A 25,798-nucleotide genomic window follows, 5' to 3' on the forward strand; every position below is an offset into this window, starting at 1 on the left:
CCCCCCCAGAGTGAGGACATTGCCCTGTGCACCAGCATCCTGAACTGTGCCTGGCACATTGTAGGTGCTCGATAAATATTTGTCAAATGAATGCCGATGCTAGAGCCCTTGTGATAATGCTGAATCCTAAACGTGCAGCAAGTTCTATTCTCCCCATTTCAGAGGAAACTGAGGCTGCATCACTTCCTCACTGAGAGTCATGCCCCTGGCCTCAGGTAGATCTGGAATCCTGTGGTGATGGCAGGGGGCCAGTCTTATCAGTAGGTTCTGGCAAATGGAAAATGGGGTGGGGCTCTGGGCTTTCAGACCCTGGTGTGGGTAAGACTTCTGATTGGGGGTCACTGTTCAGGTTCTGGCCACCAGTTCTGGGTGGGGTGAGTTTCCAGAAACCCAGTGGCCTAGCTCTGCTGGACAAGAGGAACCCAGGTACGTGCCGGTCAGTCCTGGGGCAGAGGGACAGGAAGCCAGGGACACCAGACATGTTTGTGGTCTGGGCCTCTGTGCTAGCAATTACTTCCTGGGTTGTGAAATTCCCCTACAGAAAATAACCTTCTTGCCTTTCTAAGTCCTCCCTCTGGCAGGGGTGGTAGGCAGAGGACAGGCCTTAGGCACTAAACAGGGGCACCTACTGACAGATGTTCCTGGAGCACCTGTTATGGGCTTGGTGCTCCTCTATGCACTTTACTAACATTAGCTCATCTAATTCTTCTTACAATGTGGGCATTAACACTATGCCCACTTTACAGGTGTGCGAAACAGGCTGCGTGGGTAACTTGCCAGGATCACGTAGCTAGAGGATAGGCGAGGCTGGCTCTGCTCTTCCCTACCCGTGGTCCATCCTGCCTCTATCCCATCCCTCCTCCAGTCCTCTGCCCCAAGCCATTAATTACAGATTCTTACAGCCTCAGTGACATATTGAAGGTCTCTCTCTCTCAATCACTCTGGAACCAGCACAGGGTTTGAGTGGACAGATTTAGATTTTACCTGGACCAGAGACTATGCCTCTAAGCCCATTTCTTCATCAGTAAGACAGGGGTCCAGATAGCCATACCTGGCTAGGCTGTTGTGGGGTCCTGAAGGGGTTAGGACCTTGCATCTAAATGCGGCGCCACCAAGAGCCAGGCCTACTACAGTCCTTGCCTCCCTACTGAAGGGCCTCAGGCATGTAACTATTTGTCTCCATCTCATAGAGCCAATGTGAGAATTAAATCATCAGACCATGGCACTTACCCTGGTATGTACTTGGTGCTCACTACATGAGTTACTTTTCTTCCCTTAAATTTTTCTGCAATGAGTAATGTTACTGAATACCGAGTGGCCACATTTATTAACTCCTTGCATCCTCATAAAGCGGTTCTCAAAGTGGGATCCCCTAACAAATGTCAGCAGCATCACCTGGGAACTTGCTGAAAACACAGGCTGCCAGCCCCCCTGGACCTGCTGAATCACACTTTGCCAGTGGGTCTGGCAATCTGCCCTCCAGGAGATTCTGATCTTAAGATTCTGATCCATGTCTGTAGCTTAAGTTTGAGAATGACTCACTTCTAACCAACCTGGGAGACTGGGGATATTCTTATGCCCATTGAACAGAAGAGGAAACTAAAGCAGAGAGAGGCTGACTGGCTCCAGGTTACATGCCTGCTTAAGTATCAGAGGTAGGATTTGAACCTAGGCCACCAGGGATTAGTCTGTCCTTGGAGCCCCTGCACTGGACCCTGATGATGCAAAGCTTGTGTGAGATGGTAGGGAATTCCAGGTCATGTCAGTGACAATGGTCCCAGAAAATGGACAGATCACCCCTCCCTGCCACATGGGATCTGAGTGCAACAGGAGGCTCCCTCCCATTTCCCAGGCCCCATAGGGACAGCCACAGCCATTTCCAACCCTTTATTGGGGCTCTGTCAGCCCAAATAAATATAATACATTAAACCCAGAGCTGAGGGAATCATGCACCCCAGGAGGTGCCCCTTCAACCCTAGAGGGCAAAATAAGTTAGCAGAGGGGCCAGCTGAAGGCCAGGCCAGCTCCCTGGCTGGGCAGGCGATGGCATCTGGACTCACACACGCTGGTCTAAAGTGCATCTCGGTTCTGTGGTCCCCATGTCTGTTGGCCCCTGGTTGGGCCACTGGGATGGGTGGGCGGGAGGTTCCCGGTGCTCACACCGTGCCAGCAGTGGTCACCAAGGTTCTGTGTCCATCTGTCCATTTGCGGGGGCGACTGTGTGGCCTGGTGTCCTCAGGAGAAGCTGTCGTCAGGCCGTGGCTGGGAGTCGAAGGGAGGGTCTGGAACAGTGATGCCTTGATGCAGCTTCTCCAGCGAGAACTTCATCTGGAGGAAGAGGTGAGCGCTGGGACGGGTGATGCCACCCCCATCCTGCAGCTGAGGAACTGAGGAAGGTCCAGAGAGGCCATATCCCCTGCCAGGGTCACTGTGTTACACGAGCGAAGCCATACTGTACCATTTAACTTCTTACAGGCAGCAGATGGAAGAGGCCAGGGTGGCTTGGGTTCAAGTCCAGCCTCTGCTACTTACTGAAAAACCTTGGGCAAGCCCCCTGCCATCCCAAGTTCCTCAGCTGAAAGATGGGTCAGTAACATACCTGCTTCACCAGGTTATTTCAGGGATCTAATGGGTGACCACCTAGGACCTGGCACACAGGTCATTCCCCACTGTGCCACCTTGGGCTCATTTGATGGCCTCATACCTCAGCATCCCTATCTGTCACATGGGGGGCAAGAGCGTCCCCCTCACAGGATGGCCTGAGAAACAAAGCAGATGGTCATTTTGGCAATTAGAACAGCCCAGCTTGACCAGCGCCTGCTGTCAGCATTCACTTGAGAAATCAACTCTGTGCCCATGGCAATTTGAGAGGAAATAATGAGAATTTAACTCAGGATGGAGAGGCACCGCTCTCCCTCGCTCTGAGCTTCAAACCCCTCTACCTGTCCTGCATGGCCCTTCCCAGAGTGAGCATCTCTGGCAGAGCATGACTTCAGGATGCCATGAGGGCGCTGAGGGAAGCCTCGGCATTATGACCCACAGTGACCAGACACGATTTTCACTGTCACCCACCAACTTACGCTGATACCTTTGGGCACCCAGCTAATGCCAGCTGCTCCTCAGCTTCCCACACCCGCTCTCCACATTAGGCACCTAGCCCAGGTGTCTGAAATTTGTGTTGACCTAGCACACTTATTGTGCACCTGCTGTGTGCCTGGCACTGGGCTTGCACTACTAACAGCAAACACACATAACGTGTTTACTATGAGCTTGGCACTATCCCAATGTGAACTCATTTACTCCTCATAACAGTCTTTGAGGCAACGTCAGTTACTATCCCATTGACAGAGGAGGAAGCCAAGGCCCCAAGTCACCTGCACAAGGTCACGCACCAGCATCTGAACCTGGCCTTCTGAATAGATGCTACGGGGTGGGGGGGGAGACAACCCCTTCTAGAGGTGAGACCCCAGTATCTTCTCTCCCACCCTTATGTGATCCCTTAGTCACCCCAAGTGGGGAAGGACTAGGGGACCAAGCCTGGCCTAGCACTGGCCACTAGGATTGGTTCAGGGTGGACATGTGACCCCAGCAGCCAGTGACAGTGAGCACTTTACTTTGGATGTCAGCCTAGAGTGCAGGTACCACCTTGGCCATCCTGGGGGGGGAGGATGCCCAAAACTACGCGAACCCTGGGGGTGGGCAGAGTCAGGATACGGTACCAGAGACCAATTCTTACTGTCACTGAGTGGCTAGACCCAGGATGAGAGCCAATAAACTCTTTTTTCCATTCTGCTGATTTTTCTGGCAACCCTGGAAGGTGGGGGACTATGGACAGCTTCCTCGTTTTACAGAGTGTCTTGGGGTTCGAGTGCAGGGTCCCACAGCCCTGGGCCGCACCTCGTCCAGGAGCTCCACCGAGGCCCGTAGGATCTGCCTCCACTTGTGTATCTCGACGCTGTGGAACTGCTTCTGCAGGGCCAGGACCTCCGCCCACTCTGCAGCCGTCTGGGGAAACTTGCTGTGGGGGGTGCAGGGCCTGAGTGGAGCCTTGGCCTCCCCCCACCTGCCCAAGCTCCCAGCCCCCTCAGGGGACACACTCACTCCTTGGCCAGGGCCAGACTGTGCCAGGACTCGAAGGTGTGGGCCGTCCTCTCCAGGGACCAGAGGCGGTAGAAGAGAAGGACATTGAGGGCGATGAGGACGATGAGGCTGGGGGCAGGGGGCAGAGGTCAGGGGTCAGCACGCACACCACCAATACCTGAAGGGACACCACGACTCCCCCCTCCTCGGAGGAAGAAACAAAGACTCGGAGAAGGGGAGAGACACGCCTAGGGTCACACAGTCCATCAGCAGCAAAGTCAGCATTCAAACCCAGGCCTGCCGGATGCCCGCACCCTTAACTGCCATGCAAACAACCTCGCTGTGAGAGCCGAGGATGCAGAACAGAGAAGGGGCTGCAGCCAGGGGGAGACACGAGGTGAGGGGCGGTGCAGGATGCAGGACCCTACCTCACACAGATCCTGAGGAGGCAGCGAGGAGGAGACAGAGATGAGAGCTGCGTGGCCCATCCCGCCCACGCCCACCCCTCTACCCCAGCTCCCAGCAGAGCACGCCACAGAGCCTTTTACTGGACTGCTGCTGCTGGGCAACTGAGGCTGGCCCCGGAGGCTGAGTGCGCGGCGATCTCGCACCCCCTAGGGCCTGCTGGCAGCATGGCTCTCACCTCCATTTCCTGTGTCCTGTGTCTGCCCCTCCACACCTCCAGGCCTTTGTGCATGTGGGTCTCCCTGCCTAGCTCTCTGGGGTCTCAGCTCTGGAGTCTTCTGCTTTCCCAGGAAACCTTCCCTAACTGCCTAACTGCCCACATGTCCTGCCTGGAGAAAGCCTTCATTGGCCTCCCAAGGCTTCCCTATCCAGGCCCTGTCCCCATCCCCTCTGCCTGTGCCTCCCCCTTCACTTTGGTCTGGTGCCAGGACTGTCTCCCCCCAGAGCTGTTGGTAACTACTGTGTCCCCAGCATCACTCAGCTCAGGGTTAGGCACAGAAAACATGAATGAAGTAAGTATAACTGCTTCTTTTGCATACCTCTCCTGGTTCACCTAATTTTGCCTCATTTGGATATCTGCTCCTCCAGAAAGCCCTTCCTGCCCCCTGGGTGAGGTTAGGTCCCTCTAACCTCCCAGAGTCCCAGGGTATCCCTTTCCCAGCAGGAAGACTTTGGGCACATCCCAGACATCAGCTCCTTTAATTCTTGCTATGAGGTGAGACCACACTCCCACTTAAGCTGAGGCCCGTGAGGTCAAGCACTTGCCCAAGGTCACACAGCTAAGATGCAGATCCAGGCCTGTCTGACCCCAAAGCATGGCCTCTTTACTCACACAACGCTGATGAGCACCAGGGCGCTGGGGATGCCTGTCCCGGGGACCTGGTCCACGGATGGTTCTGAGAAGCGGGAGCTGAGGGAGCCTGTGGGACAGCAACTCAGTCAGAGACTCATCTAGCCCACCGGAACTGGGCCCTGCTCCTCCGCCTGCCCTGCCCAGGCCTGAGGGACGAACCTGAGGTGTGCATGCCAGCCCGGGTGCAAGGGTCAGGGTCTGGGTGCTGGGGCCCATCACCATGACCCCTCCAGCTCAGGGGCCGCTTCCGCCTCCGCAGGCCTGACAGCAATCCCCGGGCGTCCTTCCCGCCTTCCTCCAGGGACAGCTTCTCGGCCTTGGCAAGCTCTCGCTCTGCGGACACAGAGAGGGTCCTGCAGGTCTGAGCCCAGCCAGGCCATGACCCCATCCTGCCCTGGTGACTCTGCCCCTACCCAGGTGGTGGAAATAATCTTCAATGCCGCTCCACGAGTTCTTTTCAATGAGAGACTTCACGAGGCTCCAGGGCTGCTTCCGGTAGCGGATCTCAGAGGACACTCTGGGGTTGGGGTTTGAGGTAAGGGAGTCAGGGTCTGACTCCAGACTTGCTGCCCCATCCCCAGGGGATACTTCCCCCCAATTCAGAGAGGGCCCCGTGCACCCACAGATAAAACAGACGCACTGCACCCACCCACCTGTGGCTTCCCTGTGATCCCCGCTCACCAGAAGTGCTGGCCAGTCAACCACAGCCCCTTCTCTGTGCTGCCTGGGCACTGCCCACCCAAACTGAGGCTTAATACACATCTCAGCCCTGAACCTTTCCATCTTGCAGCTGCATGCAACTCCACGTGGGGGTCTAAGATAGCTTGACACATTCCCAACTGAGCTCCTGATCTTCCCGCAAATCTACCTCTCCCCATCTCCCCCATCCTGGTCAATGGAAGCTCCATCCTTCTAGAGCAGGGGTGGAGAACCTTTTTCTGCCAAGGGCCATTTGGCTGTTTATAACATCATTCGAAGGCCATACAAAATTATCAACTTAAAAATTAGCTATGAAAAAAGCTCCTAGATTTATTGAATTTCAAGTCCCACCTGTAGTTGCCTTGGCAGTGCTGGACCAAATGCTATACGGCCCATGGGCCGGACGTTCCCCACCCGTCCAAAGGCTCAGGCCAAACACCTCTCGGTGTTCTTGGCCCCTTAGGGACCAACACTCCTGCATGCCTGTCAGGGTAGCAACCAACACTCTGCTGCTGACTTTGGCTGGGGAGAGTGGGGCAGAGGCCCTGGGACCAGCAGGGCATCAGGTGGAGGCAGCTGCTCACCGGAGACGGGCCTTGTTCCGGGCAAGGCCCAGGATGCAGTAGCGGTGGGCAGTGTAAAAGTAGTCCTGGTAAGGGATGCCGTGTGTCAGCACCTCCGAGTCCACCACGCACCCGCCCGCCTGTGGACCACGCCGGAACAGTGTCTGCAGGGACGAGGGAGGGAGTCAGGGCTGCCCCACCTGGCCACCCCACCCAGCTGGCCACCCTGCCTGGCTCACCTGTGTCTCTACCACGGATGCACTCTTGGGACCCAACGGGTTGCTGATGGGAATGGTGTAGGTCAGCACTCGGCGCTGATGGCACTTGCTGTCCCCACTCCAGGGGCTCAAGGTCACATCTGGGGCAGGGAAGAGCAGAGTGAGGAGACCATTCTCCAGCCCTCTGCCCACAGGCTGCAGACCTTGCCTCCAAACATCCCTTTCTCCACACCCCCACCTTAGTGCCTACCCCACCCTCCCCGTGATACCTAACACCTAAGACATTCATGACAGCTGGAACCTTTCCCCTCCCTACGCTTCACACTTCCCCTGGGGGCCATGTCATCCATTCTTGCAGCCTATTTCCCTCTCAGTACCAGTCCTGGCTTCTCCCCTGAGCCTCAGAGACCTAGGATCCTGTGACCTCCTGAACACCTTCTCCTGCAAGTCCCCTGGACCCCTCACACCCACTGGGCCCCACACTGGTGTCAGCATCTCTTCAAACCTGCCTGTCCTCTGGGGCCCTATCTCAGGGGTGGTCCAATTGTCCTCCAGGCTCTGCCCAGAGCCCTCAGCCTGGACACTACCTCCCCCATCTGACTCCTGAGCTCCTCTGCTCAGGAAGTCCCTTGGTCAACCCTTGTACTTCACCTGCTGGTGGCTTTCGCTTTCCACACCTGGCCACAGGGGCCCAGGCTTGAGGCACTTCTCACAGTGCCTGCCTCCAGCCTCAGGGCCTATGCAGGTATACTGCTGGCCTCCTGGGTCCCTCTCCCCCACCTCCTCCTCTTTCCCTGGAAAAGTTCCTCCTTCAGGCCTTAGTTTCAATTTCACAGCCTGCCAGCAGCCTTTCCTGATGCCTCTCAGGTCACAGCTGCCCCTCTGCCCCTCACCCTTATTTGTGTGAGAATCTATTTCCTTTCGTTTTCACTAGATTCTGGGTACATCTGTCCTAGTCCCTGCAGAGTGGGCACTAAATGTATGATCATTATGTCATATTTATGGAATGTGTACAGTAGACTACTGTTCTAGGCCCTTTTCTCGTATTAACTCATTTACTTCTCCTGAGACCCTAATAAGGCAGGCACTGTTATCATACCTCTATTATGCAGAAGAAGAAACTGAGGCACAGAGAGGCTGGAACTCTGCTAGTAAGAGGGTGCCCACTCTGGTCTCATGGATGCCACTTTTAAACCCCCGCACTCTGCCACACCTAATCTGCAAAGCAGTGTCTGCATGTCTCTGGGCTTGTCCTCTCCACCCTTCCCCTATGCCTGGGGAACCTCAGCTCCCCGACCTGTGAACTTGCACTGCTCCAGGAAGCCCTGCAGGAAGGGTGAGTCCGAGAAGAGCATCTGCTGGAGTCGCTCAGCGCCCACGTGGAAGACAGAATTGATGAGGAGACGGCCAGAGAGGTCGGGAAGCAGAGCAGCCAGGTCCGCTGGGTGACACAGAAGGGCAGTAAATGAGGCCACCTGTGCTTTTCCTTCCTCAGAGCAGTTCCTCAGTTTCCCTCTGGTGACTACTTCTCCCCACTCCTGGCCTTGTGGGGTGGATAGGCAGACCTAGCCTCCTAGACCGAGGTGGACACTGTGACACAACACACTACTCGGCCTCCTGTGCCGTGCCCCAGGGACAGCTTTAGGGTGTCACGTGCCCCAGGCCCAGACAATCAGAGCCACTATAATTGGTTCAAGGTGGAGCAATCACCTAGGCCCAGCCAACTACATTCCCAGTAATCACGGCTCATTGGCCTGTGGCTTTTGGCCACGGTGATTGGTTCAGGGGTGTGTGTGACCCCAGGCAGTCACAGTGATCGGTTCAGGAGTCGGCCCGCTCTCCACTCAGAGCCAACCCTAGAGCTTTTAATACAGCCACTGGGAAAAGCATCTTTTCTCTCAGCTAGCTTCTCTGGAGCAGGGCAGGGGCTCTGTCTGCTCCCACAAGAGAAGCTACCTGAGCCCGGACGGGTGTGGCTCAGTGGTTGAGCATAGACCTAGGATCCAGGTGATCGGGGTTCGATTCCCCGTCAAGGCACATGCGGGCTCGATCCCCAGTTGGGGGTGTGCAGGACATGGCCGATCAATGACTCTCTCATCATTGATGTTTCTATCTCTCTCTTTCCCTCTCCTTTCCTCTCTCTGAAATCAATACAGATATGTTTAAAAAAGAAAAAAAAAAGAGAAGCTACCTGAGAATGAAGTTGGCACAGAGAAATGGAAATGATGATGATGATGATGATGGAAATAGTAATAGCCAATACTTACTAATTGGCACAAGCACTTTATTTGTATCAACTCATTTAATTCTCTTAACAACTTTCTGAAGTGGATATTATTATTGCTAATCCCATCTTTCAGATGAGGGAAATGAGGCTCACAGAGGTCAAATAATTGCCCAGGTTACATAGCTAGGAACCAGTGTGGCCAGAATTTGAACCCTAGCAATCTGGCTTCAGAGTCCGTGCTCCTACCCACACTGCCCTGCTACCTTTAAAGCAGACCTGAGGATAGACAGGTGTCTAACGACACCATTTGAATGCCTTACCTGCCCACTCCCTGGATTTTTCAGTCCACTGAGCTAGCAAAGCCCTTGCTTGCACCAGTCTAAGTAAGGTCTGTCACGTGCAACTGAAGCAGATGACCCAGGCCCCCTGCCTTACCTTCCTCGCCCGTGGACGAAGAGGAGTTACTCGTGTCCGTCAACAGCTCCTCACTGGGCAGCAGGTCCAAGGGGCCCAGGGAAGTGGGCCCATCAGGTGGGGTGGGCTCTGTGCTCGGGGGTTCAGCCACTGGAGTAACTGTCTGGCTGGAAGAGGCGTCTGGCTGTCTGTCTGGCTGCTCCTCCTTGTCCTCCTCTGCCTGCAGAGAATGGCTTAATCCAGTCTTCTCCCACCTCCACCCCAGCCTGAGGGCCTCCTGTGTGCCCACATCACCCAGAAGAATTCAAGACTGTAAGAAAACCAATGCTGGGAAGTCGCATGTATATGAAGTGCTTACAGCTGAGCTTAAAGAGGCCCTAGGGCCACCCAGATGAGGGCTCCTCTCGGCCCCTTCCAGGCCTGTCTTGGATGCCTGTCCTATCCACCTGTCTGTCCTGTCCATGTCTTGCCTATATCCTACCTCATCCATCCATCCCTCTCTTGCCTCTTCTGTCTCCCACTCTTTCCATCTGTCTGTCTCCCCTTTGCCTGTCTCTCTCATTTCTGCCTGTGCCTATTTTCCTCGCCCATCTCCCCAGCTCCATTCTACCCTCCCAGCTACTCCCTTACCCCTCCCATCCACCTCTTCTCTGTCCCTCTGACCATCCATCCTGCCCCAATCTGTCCCTCTCCCCGAAACCACCCCTAGCCCTTCCCTGTCTCTTCCTCTCAGCACCCTCCTCTCTCCTCCACCCTCCTGCTTACCCCATGGTCTGCATCGCTGCTGGCTCGGGAAAGGTTGGGGGTGATGCGGCCACGGCGTAGACCCACTGGGCTTGGCTCCTGGCTGTGGTCGGCTGCCCCAGAGGGGGTGATGTCGCTCAGGGCAATCACATCTCCTACTTCCTTGGGGCTCCTGCAGTGAAAGGGAGGGTGTGGGATCACTGTATCCTTGAGACCCCATATACCAACCTCAGTCCACCCAGAAGTCCAGAAGCTCTGCACGCAGCCCCTCCTGTCTCCCCTAACCCAGGAAGCAGCTGCCAACCTGACTCACCCCAGGCCGTTCAGCTGCAAGGGGCAGACGTAGTCCTCATCTTCGCTGGTGAGGCCCAGCTCCGAGCCGTAGCACTGATGCACCAGGTTCCAGAGCTCGCGGGGACTCAGCGTCTGGGCGGGCAGGGCGGGGGTGGAGTTGGCCTCCACCTGGCCCAGGCCAGAGCCCTTTCCGTCCGCCCCCCACCAGCCTCAGCAGTTCCCCCAGTGCCCACATGGGGCAGCATGGTCTCCTGTCCCAGACCTCACACCCCCTGAGGGCCCAGTAGGGAGGAGCCAGTAAGGGCAGGACTTTCCCCTCAGGTTTTGACAATACTCACACAGCTACAGGTTAACTGTCCCAGTTTTACAGAGAATACAAGGCCCAGGGAGGAGAAGTCATGTGCATGATGTCACATAAGTGACCAGAGGCAACTCAGGGATTCAAACCCAGCCAGCCTCCAGGACCTCTGCTCCCACCCCCCATGCTGTCCTGCCCCCATCCACTTCTCTAGGGTCCTCAGAGCCCTGGTGTTTCAGCTACCCATGGCCACAAGGGGTAAATGACAATGATAAAACAGTAATAATGACAGTAATAGTAACAGCAGCAGCAGCACTCACTCACTGAGTTGTTACCATATGTGAGCCATTCCAATGCCTTCACATGAGCTAACTTACTCTAATTCTGTAAAGTCGGTGTTCTTATTGTCGTTTTAAGACAATGACACTGAGGCACAGAGGTGCCCAAGTGGCAGTGCTAAGATGTGGTCCCAGGGGCTGATCTAGCACCCTGGAGCTAACCACTGAACAACCTGCCTCATAAGAAATGACACTGCTGAGCACTTATTCTGAGCCCAACTCTGGCTGCTATGAAGTAGGGACAGTCCCCATCTGACAGATGGGGTTTAGTGACTTACTCAGGTCCCTCAGCGACTGATTCATGGGCTGGAACTCCAACCCTGCCAATCTAGTTTCAGGGCCTAAGATCTGAACCCTCCTCTGCCCCAACCCTTCTTGCAGATTTTGATGCTGAACTGTGCCCTCTCTCGGGCTCCTGCCCCAGCACTCTTGCCCCTAATGGCGATAGCTGGAGCCATTAGGATGTGGGCACAGCACTGCCGGAGGAGCGGGTCTGGGCTTTTGAGGTGCTAGAGTCCAGCAGCAGCAATGAGCCATGCCAACCCAACATCTAGCCACCCTCCCTCTCTGCCAGCAGAACTCTGATTTGTTTGGGGTGAAAATCTTCTCCAACCAGTTCATCTTTCCTTTGCCACAAACCCAACTTCCTTTGCAACCAAAGGCAGTCATATGATTCAGTTCTAGCCAAAGAAATACAAAGGAAAATCTGCGAAAGGAGGCTTTTACTCCCTGATAAAGAAAATTCCACTTTCTATCCACCCCTTTCCTCCTTCATGTTTGGGACACTAACATGAGGGCATGATGCCTGGAGCTGGAGCACCCACCTTGTAACCATGAGGCAACAAGCATGTGAACAAAACATTAATATGCAGAGGGTGAGAGTGTGAAAAATGGACAAGAGCTTGGGACCTTGACACAGAGAAGCCTTCAAACCCAGCCCGGACCACCTGCCTCCAGACTTCTCATTACATGAGCAGCAGTAGCCGAGTGGAGTCCGGAACCTGACTGCAATTGTTCAGAACCCAGCTCTGCCACATAAAAGCCCATGTGACCAGGGGCAAGTCTATCCCTCCGTGCCTCATTGGTGAAATAAAGATAATAACCATACTGCCTCATAGGGTGGTTGTGCAAACGAGATGAGTTAATTCATGTAATGCTCCGATCAGTGCCTGGCATTTAGTGGCACCATAAGAGTTAGCTATTATTACCTTATGAAATAATTCAGTATCTGTGTGCTTAAACCATTGTTTGGTTGGCACTGCTGTCCCTTGTGGACAAATGCATCCTCCATAAACCCATGCAACCACAGTGGGCATTCCACGAAAGACCGCTCGGCTAGCACTCAGTGGACTATCAGAATGTAGCAAGTAAGTCTAAAATCCCTAAATCAAAACCTTTGAGGCAAGGCACTATTCAAAATTAAAATCTGGGATTTAAGAGGGATAATATAGTGTCAATACTGTATGCTATAACATAGCACCAATGATAATAACTGTATTATATTTAATATCCAGCACAGTGTATGCCGGAGGTTCTCAAAGTGTGGTCCAAAGATTTCTGGGGGTCCCCTAGACCCTTTTAGGGGGTCCATGAGGTCAAAATTATTTTCATAAGTATGACATGTATTACTAGCAGTTTTCACTTCTTTTCTCTCATGAGTATACAGCAGAGTTTTCCAGAGGCTCTGACAGGGGATGCTGTCATTGTTCTGGTGGCTAATGCAATGTGTGCTTATGTATTCTCGTGCTTAAAAACGTCCCCGTTTCAATTTCTAATACAGTAAATATCGATAGATTTCACCCACTTACGCAAATGCTCTTTGGAGTCTACAATTATTTTAAGGAGTGTAAAGGGTTCCTGAAACTATAAAGTTTGAGAATCACTGGTAGATTCTACACTGGGTGCTATAACTTTATATTGATCACATCTAAGATTGACCCCAGTTATGCACATTAATAATTTTTTGTCCTGAAGCACATAACAGTCATAGTGAGATATAGGCCTATGCTAGGCAAGAGGCACGCATGACCACTTACGTTTAATTAATATTAAAGTAAAAGCGCAGATCCTCAATCATCCTAGCTACTTTCCAAGAGTTCAATAGGCACATGTGGCCAGTGGCTACACTACTGGACAGAAGGTTCTATTACACAGTGGTGACATACAAGACAGTAACGATGTTACTAGCTCAGATCCGATTTTGCTGCCACAGGTACAAAAACCTTACGGTGAATAAAGGGCCATGGACACACTTTTCTAATGGGCAGGGTGTGGCGCTAGAGCCCACGGTGGCCCCTCATAGGCCCATGGAGGAAGCTGCCGAGCTGGGCGGTGCTGCAGTTCTGGCCCCTCTGGCCCCATGGTCCCCCGGCCTCGCCCTAAGCGCCCAGCCCAGGCCACACCCAGGCCCACCTTTTCAAGCAGCGCATTTTGCCAGAGGCGGAAGATGAGCAGGAAGCAGCGGTCCCGGGCTCCGAAGGAGGTGAAAAAATGCTGCAGGAGAGATATGGGGTGTGGGAGACACGGGAAGATGGAAGGGAAGCTCCATCCCATCCAGTTCTGTTCTGATCTCCATCCTGATGGACATCCATCCAATCATTCTACAGAATGCTTTTCCTGTGCAAAACCCGGTGCTGGACGCTGGAGTCACTGTGATGAGGAGATGGCCCCTGGGCCTGTCCCCTGGCCCTGCCCCCAGAGCTCACAGTCTGGGACAGAAGACAGGCACATCTCCAGATGGGTCAGTCCAGAGTGATTGGACTGTGAGGGGGAGAAGCCCAGGATACTTTCCCAGACTCCTTTGCCCACTAGGGTGGTCAGCTGATCTTTTTTTGGCCACTAAAACACAAAGGTAATTGTGCTGTGGAGTGCTGTGTGTGTGCGTCTGTGTGTTTGTGTGTGTGTCCCGGCCACCTTCCTTTCTCCTTTCCTGTCTGGGCCATTGGTGAGAGGCAGCCATCATGGAACCACAAGGCAGTGTCATGAGGACAAAATGGAGCGTCAGGGAAGGCTTCCAAGGAGAGGAGACATCTGAGTTGTTGATACGTGGGAGGGAAGGATTTTACTATTAATCCTGACTCAGAGCAGCTGTGTGAGGGGAAGGACTGCAGGGACTGAGAAAGCAGGAGGCTGGTGCTGAGATCCAGGTTAGAGATGACAGGAGCCTGGGCTGGGGCAAGGAGGGCAAAGGGAAAGCCACAGACTGAGAGCAGATCAGGGGACAGAGAAAACAGGGCCTGGGGGAGGGGAGCCAGCTAAGATCAGTGAGCACATGGCCTTGCCACAGATCCTCTCTCACCTTCTCACTCTCTGTGCAGATCTGGATGGCATTGGGGATCAGCTTGGCTGTCTTCTCCTTCTTCAGACATGTCACCTCCTTCAACTGGATGGAAATCTAGAAGGACAGGCAGGTCAGAAGGGGCGAGAGCCCTCCCTGCCCCGAGGCCCCTCCCCGTCCCTGTGTGGGCTCACTGTTGTCTCCCAGCGGAAGATGTTGCTGTAGAAGCAGATCCAGTTCTCAGAGAGATAGAGGCGGCCCTGGAGGAGGATCTCGCGCTGCAAGGCACAGGAGTAATCTGAGGCGGCCGGGGGAGAGACGGCAGACACCCGAGTCACACGGCTGGCCTGGCCGCACCCAGGCGGGGAGGGTCGGGAGGGCAGAGCTGGGAGCTTGGGGTCGGGTCCGGGACTGGGTGGGCACCAGGACTCACCCACAATGAGGCGTTCAGCTTCAGGGAGTTTGCTGAACAGTTTCCGGAAGTCCTCATTCCGCTGCTTGTACGTGGGGCTCAGCATCTGGGGAAAGTTTGAGAGGTGTGAACCCAGATGGGGTTCATACCCCTAGTTCTGCCCCACTGTGCTCCCAGAAGCCCCTCAGTCTCTTTGGCTCCAGACAGGCTCTCTGAGGCTTCAAGTCAAGCTCACTCTGGCTTCCACTGCCAGTAACACGAGAGTAACCATGACGAGAGCTCCCATTTACTGATTTCTACATAAGCCAGGCTCTATGTCACATACTCACCATCATCATTGACTTAGTGACCTTCAGCCTTGTAAGGCTGGGGCTGTTTCACAAGGAGAGGCCCAGAGAGGTTAAGCAACTCACTCAAGGTCACACAGCATATAAGTAGCAACAGAGGTGTGACCCCAGCATCCACTTCTTGACTGCTGTCCCCCCCCCTCCTACCCCTCCAGCAAGTCCGTCTGCCCAACACTTACACTGTACCAGCTCTGCATCTTCTGCAAGAGAAAGGAGTGGAATCAGAAAAAGCCCCTGGGTCCTCCAAATTCCACCCCTCTCCCCACCCCCTCCCAGGCCTGCACCAACCTTGCTATTGCGAATGAAGTTCCGGCTGCCTAGGCTCTGGGTGCTGGGTGTCCCAGGTACCCCACCCTTCTCTGAGGAGCTATCTGATCCCTTCTCCACCATGGTGCCTGGTTCTGGCTCAGGCGGGGGTCGACTTGGGGGCAAGAGCTGCAGCCGCTTCCGGAGAGATGGGGAGCTGCTTGGCGTGCTCCGGCCAGAGTGGGGGGTGGTACTGCGGGTGGAGGAAGAAGGAGGGGTTATGGGGAGAAACAAGGCAGGGTGTGGAGACAGGCCTATTTTGGGAGGCCTACCCACCAATCCACTGATCCATCCATTCTACTCTACTTCCTAGATGCACGGCCCAGAGCAGGTTCCCTAACTCTGTACCTCGGTTACTTCATCTGGGACCAGGGGTGAGAAATACATGTCCTCACGTGGTTGTCTGGAGGGTTAAAGGAATCAATGCATGTACAGTGCTTCTAATAGAGCGTGGCATACAGTGAACTCTCAACATATCTGCTTTTTGAATTAACTTATTAGTCATTGATACAATAAATACTTATTGAGCAGCCACTTTCCACTTAGTTGCTTGAGCTAAAGACCTAAGCATCTTATTTTCTTCCTTGTTCCCCCTCATTTCTAATCTGTTAGCAAGTCCCCCACCTGGTCCACCTCCAAAATCTATTTCTATTATTTCTATTATATACACACTTCCCCTGCCCTGGCCCAGCCTCCATGCCCTGCCTCTTGTACACCAGTAGCCCCCTGCAGTCTGCTCCCCACACAAAGCCAGAGGAGGTCTATGAACCCAAGTAAGGTCAGGTCAGGAACCTCCTGGTTGAGACCTCACCAGGGTGCACCTCAATTCAGCTGAAAGCAAAGTCCTTACCTTGGCACCCAAGGCCTAGTGTTGCCCCCCTCACCCCCTCCATCCTGGCCTCCGCACTTCTATTCTGTCCCTGAATGTCCCACCACAGCCCCAGCACAAGCAGCTGTCTTATTCCACGCAAATGCTCCTCCCCTGGTGGGCCAGCCTGAAGCAGCCCCCAGTCCCACTCGCTCTGTCAACTCATCCTGATCGCTTCTTCAGTGTTCACTGTCTGCTGCAGACTGTGAACTTCAGGAGGTCCTGGTTGCCACTGTGTCCCCAGCATCCAAAACTACCTGGCACACAGCAAACTCTGAAGACACACTGGTGACTGCATGAGTGATCCATGCGCTGCCTAGAGCTGGGAGCTGCAGAGACCACTAGGTGTGGCTTCTGCCTCAGAGGACGAGACTGCGTCCGGGACACAGCCCCAGACCAAGCAGAGCTCTCAGAGGACTGAATAAACACACTGTCACAGGGCTGTGGGGCCTGGGAACTTGAAAGGGACACTCATGTTGACTTTGTGTCAGGACCCAATATTATGGCGAGCTCTGCATATGATGAATTGTACTGTTCCTCACACAACAGCTGTGCGTTAGATACTGTTAACACCCCCTTCACAAAGCAAGAAACTGAGGCCCAAAGCAGCAAACTGCTTGTCTACTTCATTCATGCAGGACTCCAACACTGGGGACTCAACTCTCCCCTGGGGAGGAGGTAGGAGTTCCTCAGCCACCCGGGGCTCCTCAAACTTCTCTCTCTTGCCTCCAAGGTTTAGCACATGCTCTTCCCTCTGCCCAGACTGTCCTTGCTCTTCTTTGCCCAGCAAATTCTTATGTATCCTTCAGGACTCGTGCTCCACATCTCCTGCCTCCTGGACACTGTCCCCCTTCTGTGGGATCACACCTGACCACACCTCACTCCAGCTACAGGCACCGGGCTGGATGCTCATGGCCCCTCACTCACTCTTCCCCGCTCCTGCCTTGACTAGTTCCCTCTGCCCAAGTGCCCTTCCTCCCAGATGTCTGCAGGGCTCCCTCGCCTCCTTCAGGTCTCTGCTCAATGGACACACCTCCAAGACACCTTCCTTCCCGTCTATTTAAACCACTTCTCACCTCGCAAGCCCCCTACCTCTCCATCTCTCCCCTCACACTTCCCCGACCTGGCCTCCTGCATTTGTCCTTACCCTGCCACTAGGAGGGCACTCCAGGGGGAACGGGTTGTTCCCAGCTGCAGGCACCTTCAGCACTCGTTCTTGTGGACAGAATGAATGACCCTCCATCTCTCCATCTTCCCCCGTCCTGCCCAGAACCTGGATGCAACCAGGTGTACGACTTGCCCAACCCTCCCAGGGCTGAGGCAGAAGTTGGTTGACCTGTTCGGCCACTTCTCTGTGTGACCTTGGGTAAGTGACTGAACCTTTCTGAACGATTTTTTGGTGCCGGTTTCTTCTTGAGGATACTGGGAATATAACTATCCACCTCAATCGGCTGTCTGGAGGAAGACATACATACATACAGCCCACCATATGGAAGGCACTCTGGTCTGGTCATTCGGACTGTCATGCTGAAATAGAGCACATGGCCCTGCCGCTGCCACAGCACACCTGTGTCTAAGATGCTACGCTGACCCCGACAGGTATGACAAGACACCTCAACCTGACTGACCCCAAACTACAGTCATTCACTCTCTAACTATACACTGACTACCTGCCATGGGCCAGGCCCTGGACGCACAGAAGTGAGCAAACCAAGTATAATCCCTGCCCACAGGACCGGATGTTCTGTGTGTGGGACAGACAATCAGTAAGGAGACATGTAAATGAGGATGATAATCTCACTGACACTGGTCACCAACAGCACCAGCAACACCTGGAAGTTGTGAGAAATGCAGATTCTGAGACCCACTACAGACCCCCTGAATCAGAGATGGGGTGGAGCCCAGGAGACTTTGAGGCATGTTTGAGTTGGAGGACCACAGCGATAAGGAGGGCTAAGTGGGTGGGTGGGGTACAGGGCACTCTAGAGCTGAGCCCTGAGGATAAAAAGTAGATCTGGCAAAGGGAGGGGGCAGACTGTTTAAGGGGCAGGAACAGTGAACTCAGGGACGGGATGAGCAAGGCAGGTCTGAAGAGAGAAGGGACCAGTGGCGCTGGGGAAGGAAGACAGGAGGGCACAGGCCCACCCACAAGTCCTGTGGGCTCTGCAGGAATTTGGACTTCATCCTAAGGGCACCGGTGAGCTATGGACAGGTTCTGAAGGAAAGGTGACCACATTCCTCCCCTGCCTCATCTTTTCCCCTCTAGTCTGAACTGTGGACCCTTCCTTAACCTGTCATAGTCTCCGCAGCCCTGGGTCAGGGGAAGGCATCTAAGGACAGGTCTAACACAGAGTAGGGCAGGGCCCTGGCCCCCAGATCTTGCTCCGAAGCAGGAGGAACAGGAAGTGCTCAAGGGCAGACACAGCCCTGAGGCTGCCCAACCAGGCAGGCTGCAGCAGAGAGAAGGGAGGAGCCCCAAGTGGCTGGAGGACCGTTAAGGGGGCGGGGACTCAGAAGAAAATGGGGTTTTGCCATTGAAGACACCTCGCCTCCAGCTTCCTGGGCCTAAACAGGCCCAGAGCTCCCTCTGGCCAGAGAGGGCCAAATGTATTCACAGGTGTGCATAAAAGCGAAACTCAACAGCCAGTGTCACAGGCAAACTGTACTTCTCCACAGTTGCAAGAAGTCTTCTCTACACCTCACCCCCACCAGCAGTATCACAGGTATGTTACAGCCACACACAGCCATGAGTCCCAGCATAATTACGCACATACCCACAGCATTACAAGTATGCTACAGCCATCAAGTCCCAGAAGTTACACACCACACACGTGCATGCGCATGCACACACCAAGCTGCAGGGGGTTACAGAAACACAGAAATCCACCAGATAAATTACATTCACACATACAGCTACAAGCACATCTCTGGGAAGCGGTGAAAGCAAACATTCCCAGTTACAGTCACGGGGGGAAAGAGCAGTCACAGGGACCCTAGCTAACACATGCGCTACCTAAGGAAATTAAGTCACAGAGTCAGCTCAGCTCCCAGGTGCTCATCATCTGGTGGGGAAGACAAAGCAAAGGCCTGCTCTAGCATGTCAGCTGCCATTGCACAGAGAACCCTGACACACACAGAGAAGTGAAGGACTCAGAATAACCCAGCCCCAGGGGTTGTGGCCACATCTTAATAACACAGCAGCCAGGTATTGGTACAGAGCATGGGACATGCTTTATAAACCGTAACAGGAACAATGTCAGTTATGGTTATTGTCCAGAGTCAAGAGTACCCCCAAGGTCCCAGGAGGGAGGGCACCAGGCCCACTAGGAGTCGAAAGGGGGCTTTTTCTCTTGCTCTTCCCACACACAAAACCCCAGAGTGTCCCAGGTGCACACGTGGAAGGCCAGGCACATACATATTATATAACAATGTCACAAATGGACACACAAAGGAACTTTCACACAAAGATGGAGTCTGAGATAAGTTATAGGTACAACCGCAGACAGTCTCAGTCATACATGCCTGGCCACACTTGGACTCGCAGGTAACTGACATTTGCACACAGAGTGAATAGGTTTAGAGGTAAATTATAGGCACATTCAGATAGTCAGAGGAGTAAGCACAGAGCCGCAGACACATATGGTCACACGTTACAGTTACAACTGGACACACAGTCAACTTACAGTGACACTTGAAGCCACAGATGGAATCAGATGTAAATTACACACACATACATAGCCAGGGAGGTAACAGCTGTCTGGTCTACACCGGGGGAAACTAGACACATCCACACACTCCAAAGTCCCAATCTGACAGCACAGGTCTGATGCGATGAGATACATCGCACACATACAACGACAGAAGGTCTTAGCCACACAAGCTGAGCCCCAGACACACACTACAGAGTCACAATCAGACACACGCGGGGAACTTACAGTAACACATGGAATTTGAGCTCAATTACACATACACAGCCAAGGAGGATCACAGCGGCCTGCACACCAGGAACACAGACACGCATACAAACTTCCCAGACACCTAAAATTCACGATCGAAAACACTGGGCCTAGACAGGGTGCAGGAGAACCCCAGAGGGGTCAGGCACGCGGTCTGCTGGCCATAAGGAAGCCCCTACCCCCCCAGTAACCCCGACCGAGACTCCCGACAGGACCGTGGGAAGAAGCTCAGACCCGGGGGGGCTGCTCCCGGGCCTGCCCCAGGGTCCGCGGCCTGCGAGCCTGCGCTGCCTCCAGCCCAGGTCCAAACACGGGGGTCAGCGTGGCTCCCACCCCTCGCCTCCCAAGCAGCGGCGAGCCAGGCGGGGGCCCTCCCCGCAGGGCCCGCCCCCCCGCGGAATCAGCCCCGGACCCCCAGCGAGAGCCCCGCCAACCTGGCGCATCGCCCCTGGGCAGCGACCAGCCAGGCCGGAGCCTCCCCGCCGCCGGCGCTCAGTCCCCGTGTGCACCCCGGGGCCCCTCTCCCCACCCAGGCCGGGCCCACGTGCACAGGCTCCGAGCCCTTGGCTCCGGCCGCGCCCCCCGCCCGCCCGGGCGGCCCCCGGCCCGGTCCTTACTCGAACATGGATGCGGCGGCGGGCGCGCCCAGCCGCAGGGCAGGGCCCGGCCGGCTGAGCGGGGCTGGGCCGAGCTGGGCGTCCGGGCAGGACACCCGCCTCGCCTTCCGAGGCCGCCGCCCCACGGACCCCGCCGCCCGCACAAAAGGCCGGAGCCGCTGGAGGCCGCCGCGGCGTCACGCACCCCTGCCCGCCCCCGCCCGCGCGTCACGGCACCGCCCCCGGCCCGCGCCGGAGGAGGGGGAGGGGCTGCCCAGGGGGCGGGGCCTAGCGGCTGGGCCGCCGCGGAGGGGGCGCGGGGGCGGGGGCTCGGGGGGTGCCGGTCACGCCGCCGTGGGATCGCGGGGCCCAGGGAGAAGCGGGGACAGAGGGACTTGGGGGCGCCGGGGGAGGAAGAGCGAGACCGAGAAATCGAGAGGGGCGGCTGGGGCGCCCGAGATCTAGGGGGAGAGCCAGAGCGAGGAAGAGACGGAGGCCGAGAATCTAAGGAGAGAGACAGGGACGCTTGATTAAAACAAAACGCCGCCATGGCAGCTGCCTCGGCACAGGCTGCCACCCTCTCCCCTCGTGCCCGGAAGGGGGTCCTCAGCTCCAGCGACGCCCCTCGCCGGGAGCTCCCCGCCCCCAGCCCCCCTGCGGGGAACCTGAGAGCTGGGGCAGAACTGGGAGTGGATGGGGAGTCCGGGAAACCGAGGTGTTGGGGTGGCTTGCACTGCGGGGGGTGGTGTCCCCAGGTGACCCCACCGCCTGGGTCTTGGGGACCCCTTTTCGTCCCAAGGCCTGTCGGCCAGACCAAGTTAGAATCCAGCCTCCCTGGCGCTTATCTGAGCCGTGACCTTGAGCAAGTCAGCCTAGTCCTGGGGGTCCCACCGCTTCTGCGATAAGGTTTTTCCAAAGGCTCAGCGCGGGGAAGCCCGGCCTCAGAGGTGGAAAGTGAGTGGCGGAGGTCACCCAGCGCGCAGGCCGCCGAGTTAGACAAAACCCTGCTCTGAGGCCGCCCCCCGAGTCTGTTGGTCCTGGACTCCTGTGCCCGAGAACACAGAATGTGGGACCCACTCACAGCTTCTGGCCAGAAGCACCCGGGCAGAGAGAATTCCTCCCCACCCCTCTGCAGGATAGACTGTTTCTCCCTCTTTAAAAAACTCCATTCCCATCCCTCTCCCCAGCTTCCAAACAGCCCAACTCTACTTCTCCGTTTTTGGTGGCTGGCAGGCTCCAAACTTCAGTCTCTGCTGACCCCTCTCTTTCTCTCACACCCTCTCCAATCTCTCAGAAAACTCTGTGGGCTCCACCTTCACAATCTACCCAGAATCTAAACTCTCCTCCCTTCCACTGCCCACCCTGGCCCAGCCTCCATCCGCTCCCTCCTGGAGACAGCTGCCTTCTCAGTGTCTAGCTCCTGTTCCCTGCCCCGCAGTCAGCTCCTGACAGGCAGCCAGAAGGAGCCTGTAAACCGCAGCCAGGTCTGAGCCCTCCCGCGGCTCCACCTCATTCCAGCTAAAAGGAAAGCCCTCATCTTCATGCCTGGGACACCACTTTGACTTCAGCTGTCTCCCCCCTGCTCACTCCCTCCAGCCCCCCAGCCTCCCTGCTGTTCCTCTAACTCACCAGACACAGTCCTGCCCTGGGGCCTTTGCACTGTGCAGTTTCCTCTGCTTGGAAGCTCTTCCCTGGTTCTTGCCTTGACTACCTCTCACCCTAAGATCTCAGGGAGACCCCACCCCCTTACACCAGCTTCCTGTCTACTCTCTTTGCCTGTTTCTTGTTTTGAAATACTTTAACGTTTCTAATTAGGGAATGTTTATTTCAAATAAGAAAAAATATAAGTCATCTATGTCCCTACCACCTATATCTAATTGATGTGGGCATTTTGGCATTTTTGTTTCAGACCCTTTCTTGTTTTTTTTAAAGAAATAAATGATTACAGTTACAGCTGAAGGCCCAGATCCCACCCATATTCTCTGCCTCTGCCCTCAGGGTGCATACTTCCCTGAAGCTGGTTCGTGTTCTTCCTGCACACTCTTCGTCCTTTCCTACATGGGGATGCATCCCCCAACAATGTAATAGGTACCATTGCTAAATGTCTTAAAAAGATATACAGTTCGGCTCCTGTATCATTTTACAACCTGCTTTCTCCATCACCATTGTTTCTGAGCTTTCTCCACGTTGACACACAGAGCTCTGCTTCATAAACTTGAACTCTTATCATGAGTTGGAAGAAAGCACAGTGCATATTTCTCTTCAGGGCCAATGTAGTTCTTTTCTCTTTTCCTCTGTAGCCTTGAACCTCCCAGTTCCTGTCTCCTTGTGCCAGAAGTAGTGTTTCTTTGCAGCAGTTTTGTTTAAACTTTTTTTTTTTTTTTTGCTGGTGAGCTGCAGCAGGAAATACCTTTTATATTGGCTTCCAGTACACACTTAGAAATATATGCAATGTCACAAAAGTTGCAGGAAACCACACTTACTCACTATGCCTCAGACACTATGTTATTTTCAATTCTATCCTAATTTTGTTTGGGGGAAAAAGTGCCAATTGCAATGCACTACATGGGTTTCATGGTCCTTAATGGGTCATGACCCACAATTTGAAAAACACTGGGTGCTCAGCTGAGCTCACAGTTGCTTGTCCCGATGCGTACTCCCAGTTGTCTGTTTCTGTTTGTGCATCTATTTTACAACTTCCAGTCAAGCTAAGGCCACATTCTAACTGGACTTCAGCCCCCACCTGGCCAGTGATGGCCACAGAAAACCCACTCTTGAGCATGAGTCCCTAGAAAGAGAAAACCCCTTTCCTGCCCCCCTATATAGGTTTTACCTGTCCTGAGACAGACTCTCTAGGTCTGGGGTCCTCAGCAGCTGCAGGCGCTGGGGTGTTGGGGTGCAGTGGGGTGACTCCTCATCACTGGATGGCGTTATCTGAATGGAAGGCACCTCCAGGAGGCTCCAGGTCTCAGGGGCCAGGCCCTTGTCCCTACCATCCTGTGGCTGCTGGCTCTGCCACTCGGCTGGGGAGACAAATGAGTCCTGGGCAGGACCCTGGGTCAGCAGGGGTGCCCCTGGCAGCAGGGGCAAGAGCTCCGCCATGGGGAAGGCTCTGCTTGCTTCGTTGAGGGCCTTGGACAGCAGATGTAGTCTCTGGGAGAGAAAAAGAGAAGTGAAGGGCCGAGCTCCTGTCCAACCCCTGCCCCTCCCCAGAAGGGAGATGTGCTGAGGTGCAGAGCACTGTGTGGGGGTCAGAGAGGTTTGGGTGGGAATCCCACCTCTGCCAGTGTCCTCCCTTCGTGACCCTGAGCCTCAGTTTCCTCTTGGAAACTGGAGGTCTTGATGCTGCCGTCCTAGGGTGGCTGACCAGTGTCAGAGATCGCTGACATATGGAGCAGCTAGCGGAGGGCCCAGCACACAGTAAGTGGTCAGGGAGCGCTCATGAAACCTGCTCAAGGCCGAGGGTTTTTTGATTTTGTTTGGTTTTGTTGACTATTCCCCAAGGCCAAGGTCTGGGTTTTCTGTAAACCCACCACCCAGCTCCCTTCCACACACAGGGCCAGGAAGCAGCCGGGCCGGAGGGGCCCAGACGCCTCAGGCCTGGGTGACGGCAGATCAAGAGAGGCGGAATCCAGGATTTCCCTCCCCTGTTTGCTCAGCAATTGCCCCTCCCAAGACAAACAGCGGGGAATGGCGGGCTGGGCTGCGGCCTCCTCAGATGAGAGGAAGCCCGGCCAGTTCCTGCGGTTGCGGCTGTGACATTGAAGGCTGCCTGGGTCTGGGGAGATCAGATCAGTGTCTGTTTGTCCTCACAGCAAGGGCTGCTTGGCACCCAGCTGTCAGGGAATAGGGGAGGAGGACCTCTGGGACCCAGGGAGGGCTTCCCCTAGTTCAGGGAAAACTCTGACTCCTACAGGCCAAGCCTGGACCCCAGGGTCCTTTTCAGGCACCCCAATACCCCTACCTTCTGGCTTCTACCTCCTTCGGTCCTCACAGGATTTGGACTTCCAGGGTAAAGGCAAAGAACAGGCCCTTCCCTCCCCCCAGGAGTCCTGGCTGGGCCAGAGAGTCATGACCTTGCCAACTGGACTAGCATGTCCGCTGGAGTCATGTTCCCCGCTGGCCAGCGGGGGGGAGGGGGAGGGCGGCAGACAAAGTGGGGTGGAGGTGCTCATGCCATAGAGGAGGCTGAAGTCGGCGCCCTTCCCTCTTGACTGCCCGGAGGGAGAGGCTATCTTCGCCCTCGGCCTCTACCGACCCATCCTCCTGAAGCCAGCCACCACCCAGCTCTCCGCACTGCTCTCCCAGGACTGCGCCTCCACGCCTAGAGATTTGGCCAAATCCAAATCCAACCCACTTTCCACTTCCCATCCTGTCGCCCTGCTCTTAGAAGCTGGGCCCTGGGAGACCCCTCTCTCTTCCGGGAGGTTCTCACAGCCTCCAAAATGCCCCAGTTTCTGGCTCTCCGTCCAGCTCACTTTTGCGCACAGCTCCGCCTCCTCACCTGATCTGTAAAAGCTGGGGTTCCCCAGCGCGTCTCTCTGACTTTTCCACTTTTATTACATAATAATCAACACATATTAAAGTGTGTCTGTACCACAGATGTGAGTTACAAAGTGTAACAGTAAAGTGAGCCCATAACCTCACCCGCCCAATTTGAGAAGCAGCACACCCGCTGCCTTAGGCCTATCCCCCATCCCACCCTGCCTCCCTCCAGAAGCCCTCATTCCTCAGATATCATCCACTTATTTTTTGTTGTTGTTGTTATTTTTTTCTTGTTTTGTTTTTCTTATTTTGTTCCTTCCCCCCCCTCACATTTTAAATAGTTTTCATCACATTGGTA

The 25,798-nt window shown here is 54.9% G+C and overlaps 1 protein-coding gene across 2 annotated transcripts; it reads right to left on the minus strand.

Moving 5' to 3' along the window:
- Positions 1-1,855: 1,855 nt before the first annotated feature.
- On the minus strand, positions 1,856-21,046 carry GRAMD1A (GRAM domain containing 1A). Of its 2 annotated transcripts, XM_087827355.1 has the most exons (19): positions 20,977-21,046; positions 15,518-15,728; positions 15,409-15,429; positions 14,904-14,988; positions 14,665-14,768; positions 14,492-14,587; positions 13,606-13,686; positions 10,577-10,689; positions 10,285-10,435; positions 9,541-9,739; positions 8,176-8,319; positions 6,900-7,018; positions 6,682-6,824; positions 5,812-5,915; positions 5,558-5,731; positions 5,378-5,465; positions 4,102-4,209; positions 3,898-4,018; positions 1,856-2,328 (listed from the first exon to the last, which is right to left on the minus strand). In XM_087827355.1, exons 1-19 carry the CDS (start codon positions 20,982-20,984, stop codon positions 2,236-2,238), a joined length of 2,163 nt encoding a protein of 720 aa, XP_087683481.1. In that variant the 5' UTR covers positions 20,985-21,046; the 3' UTR covers positions 1,856-2,235. The 2 variants fall into 2 exon arrangements, with proteins under 2 accessions (XP_087683481.1, XP_087683482.1); XM_087827356.1 differs by lacking the exon at positions 15,409-15,429.
- Positions 21,047-25,798: the final 4,752 nt, after the last annotated feature.

This window comes from Miniopterus natalensis, chromosome 18 (genome assembly GCF_054644295.1).
Source record: "Miniopterus natalensis isolate mMinNat1 chromosome 18, mMinNat1.hap1, whole genome shotgun sequence".
NCBI classification, from domain to species: domain Eukaryota; kingdom Metazoa; phylum Chordata; class Mammalia; order Chiroptera; family Miniopteridae; genus Miniopterus; species Miniopterus natalensis.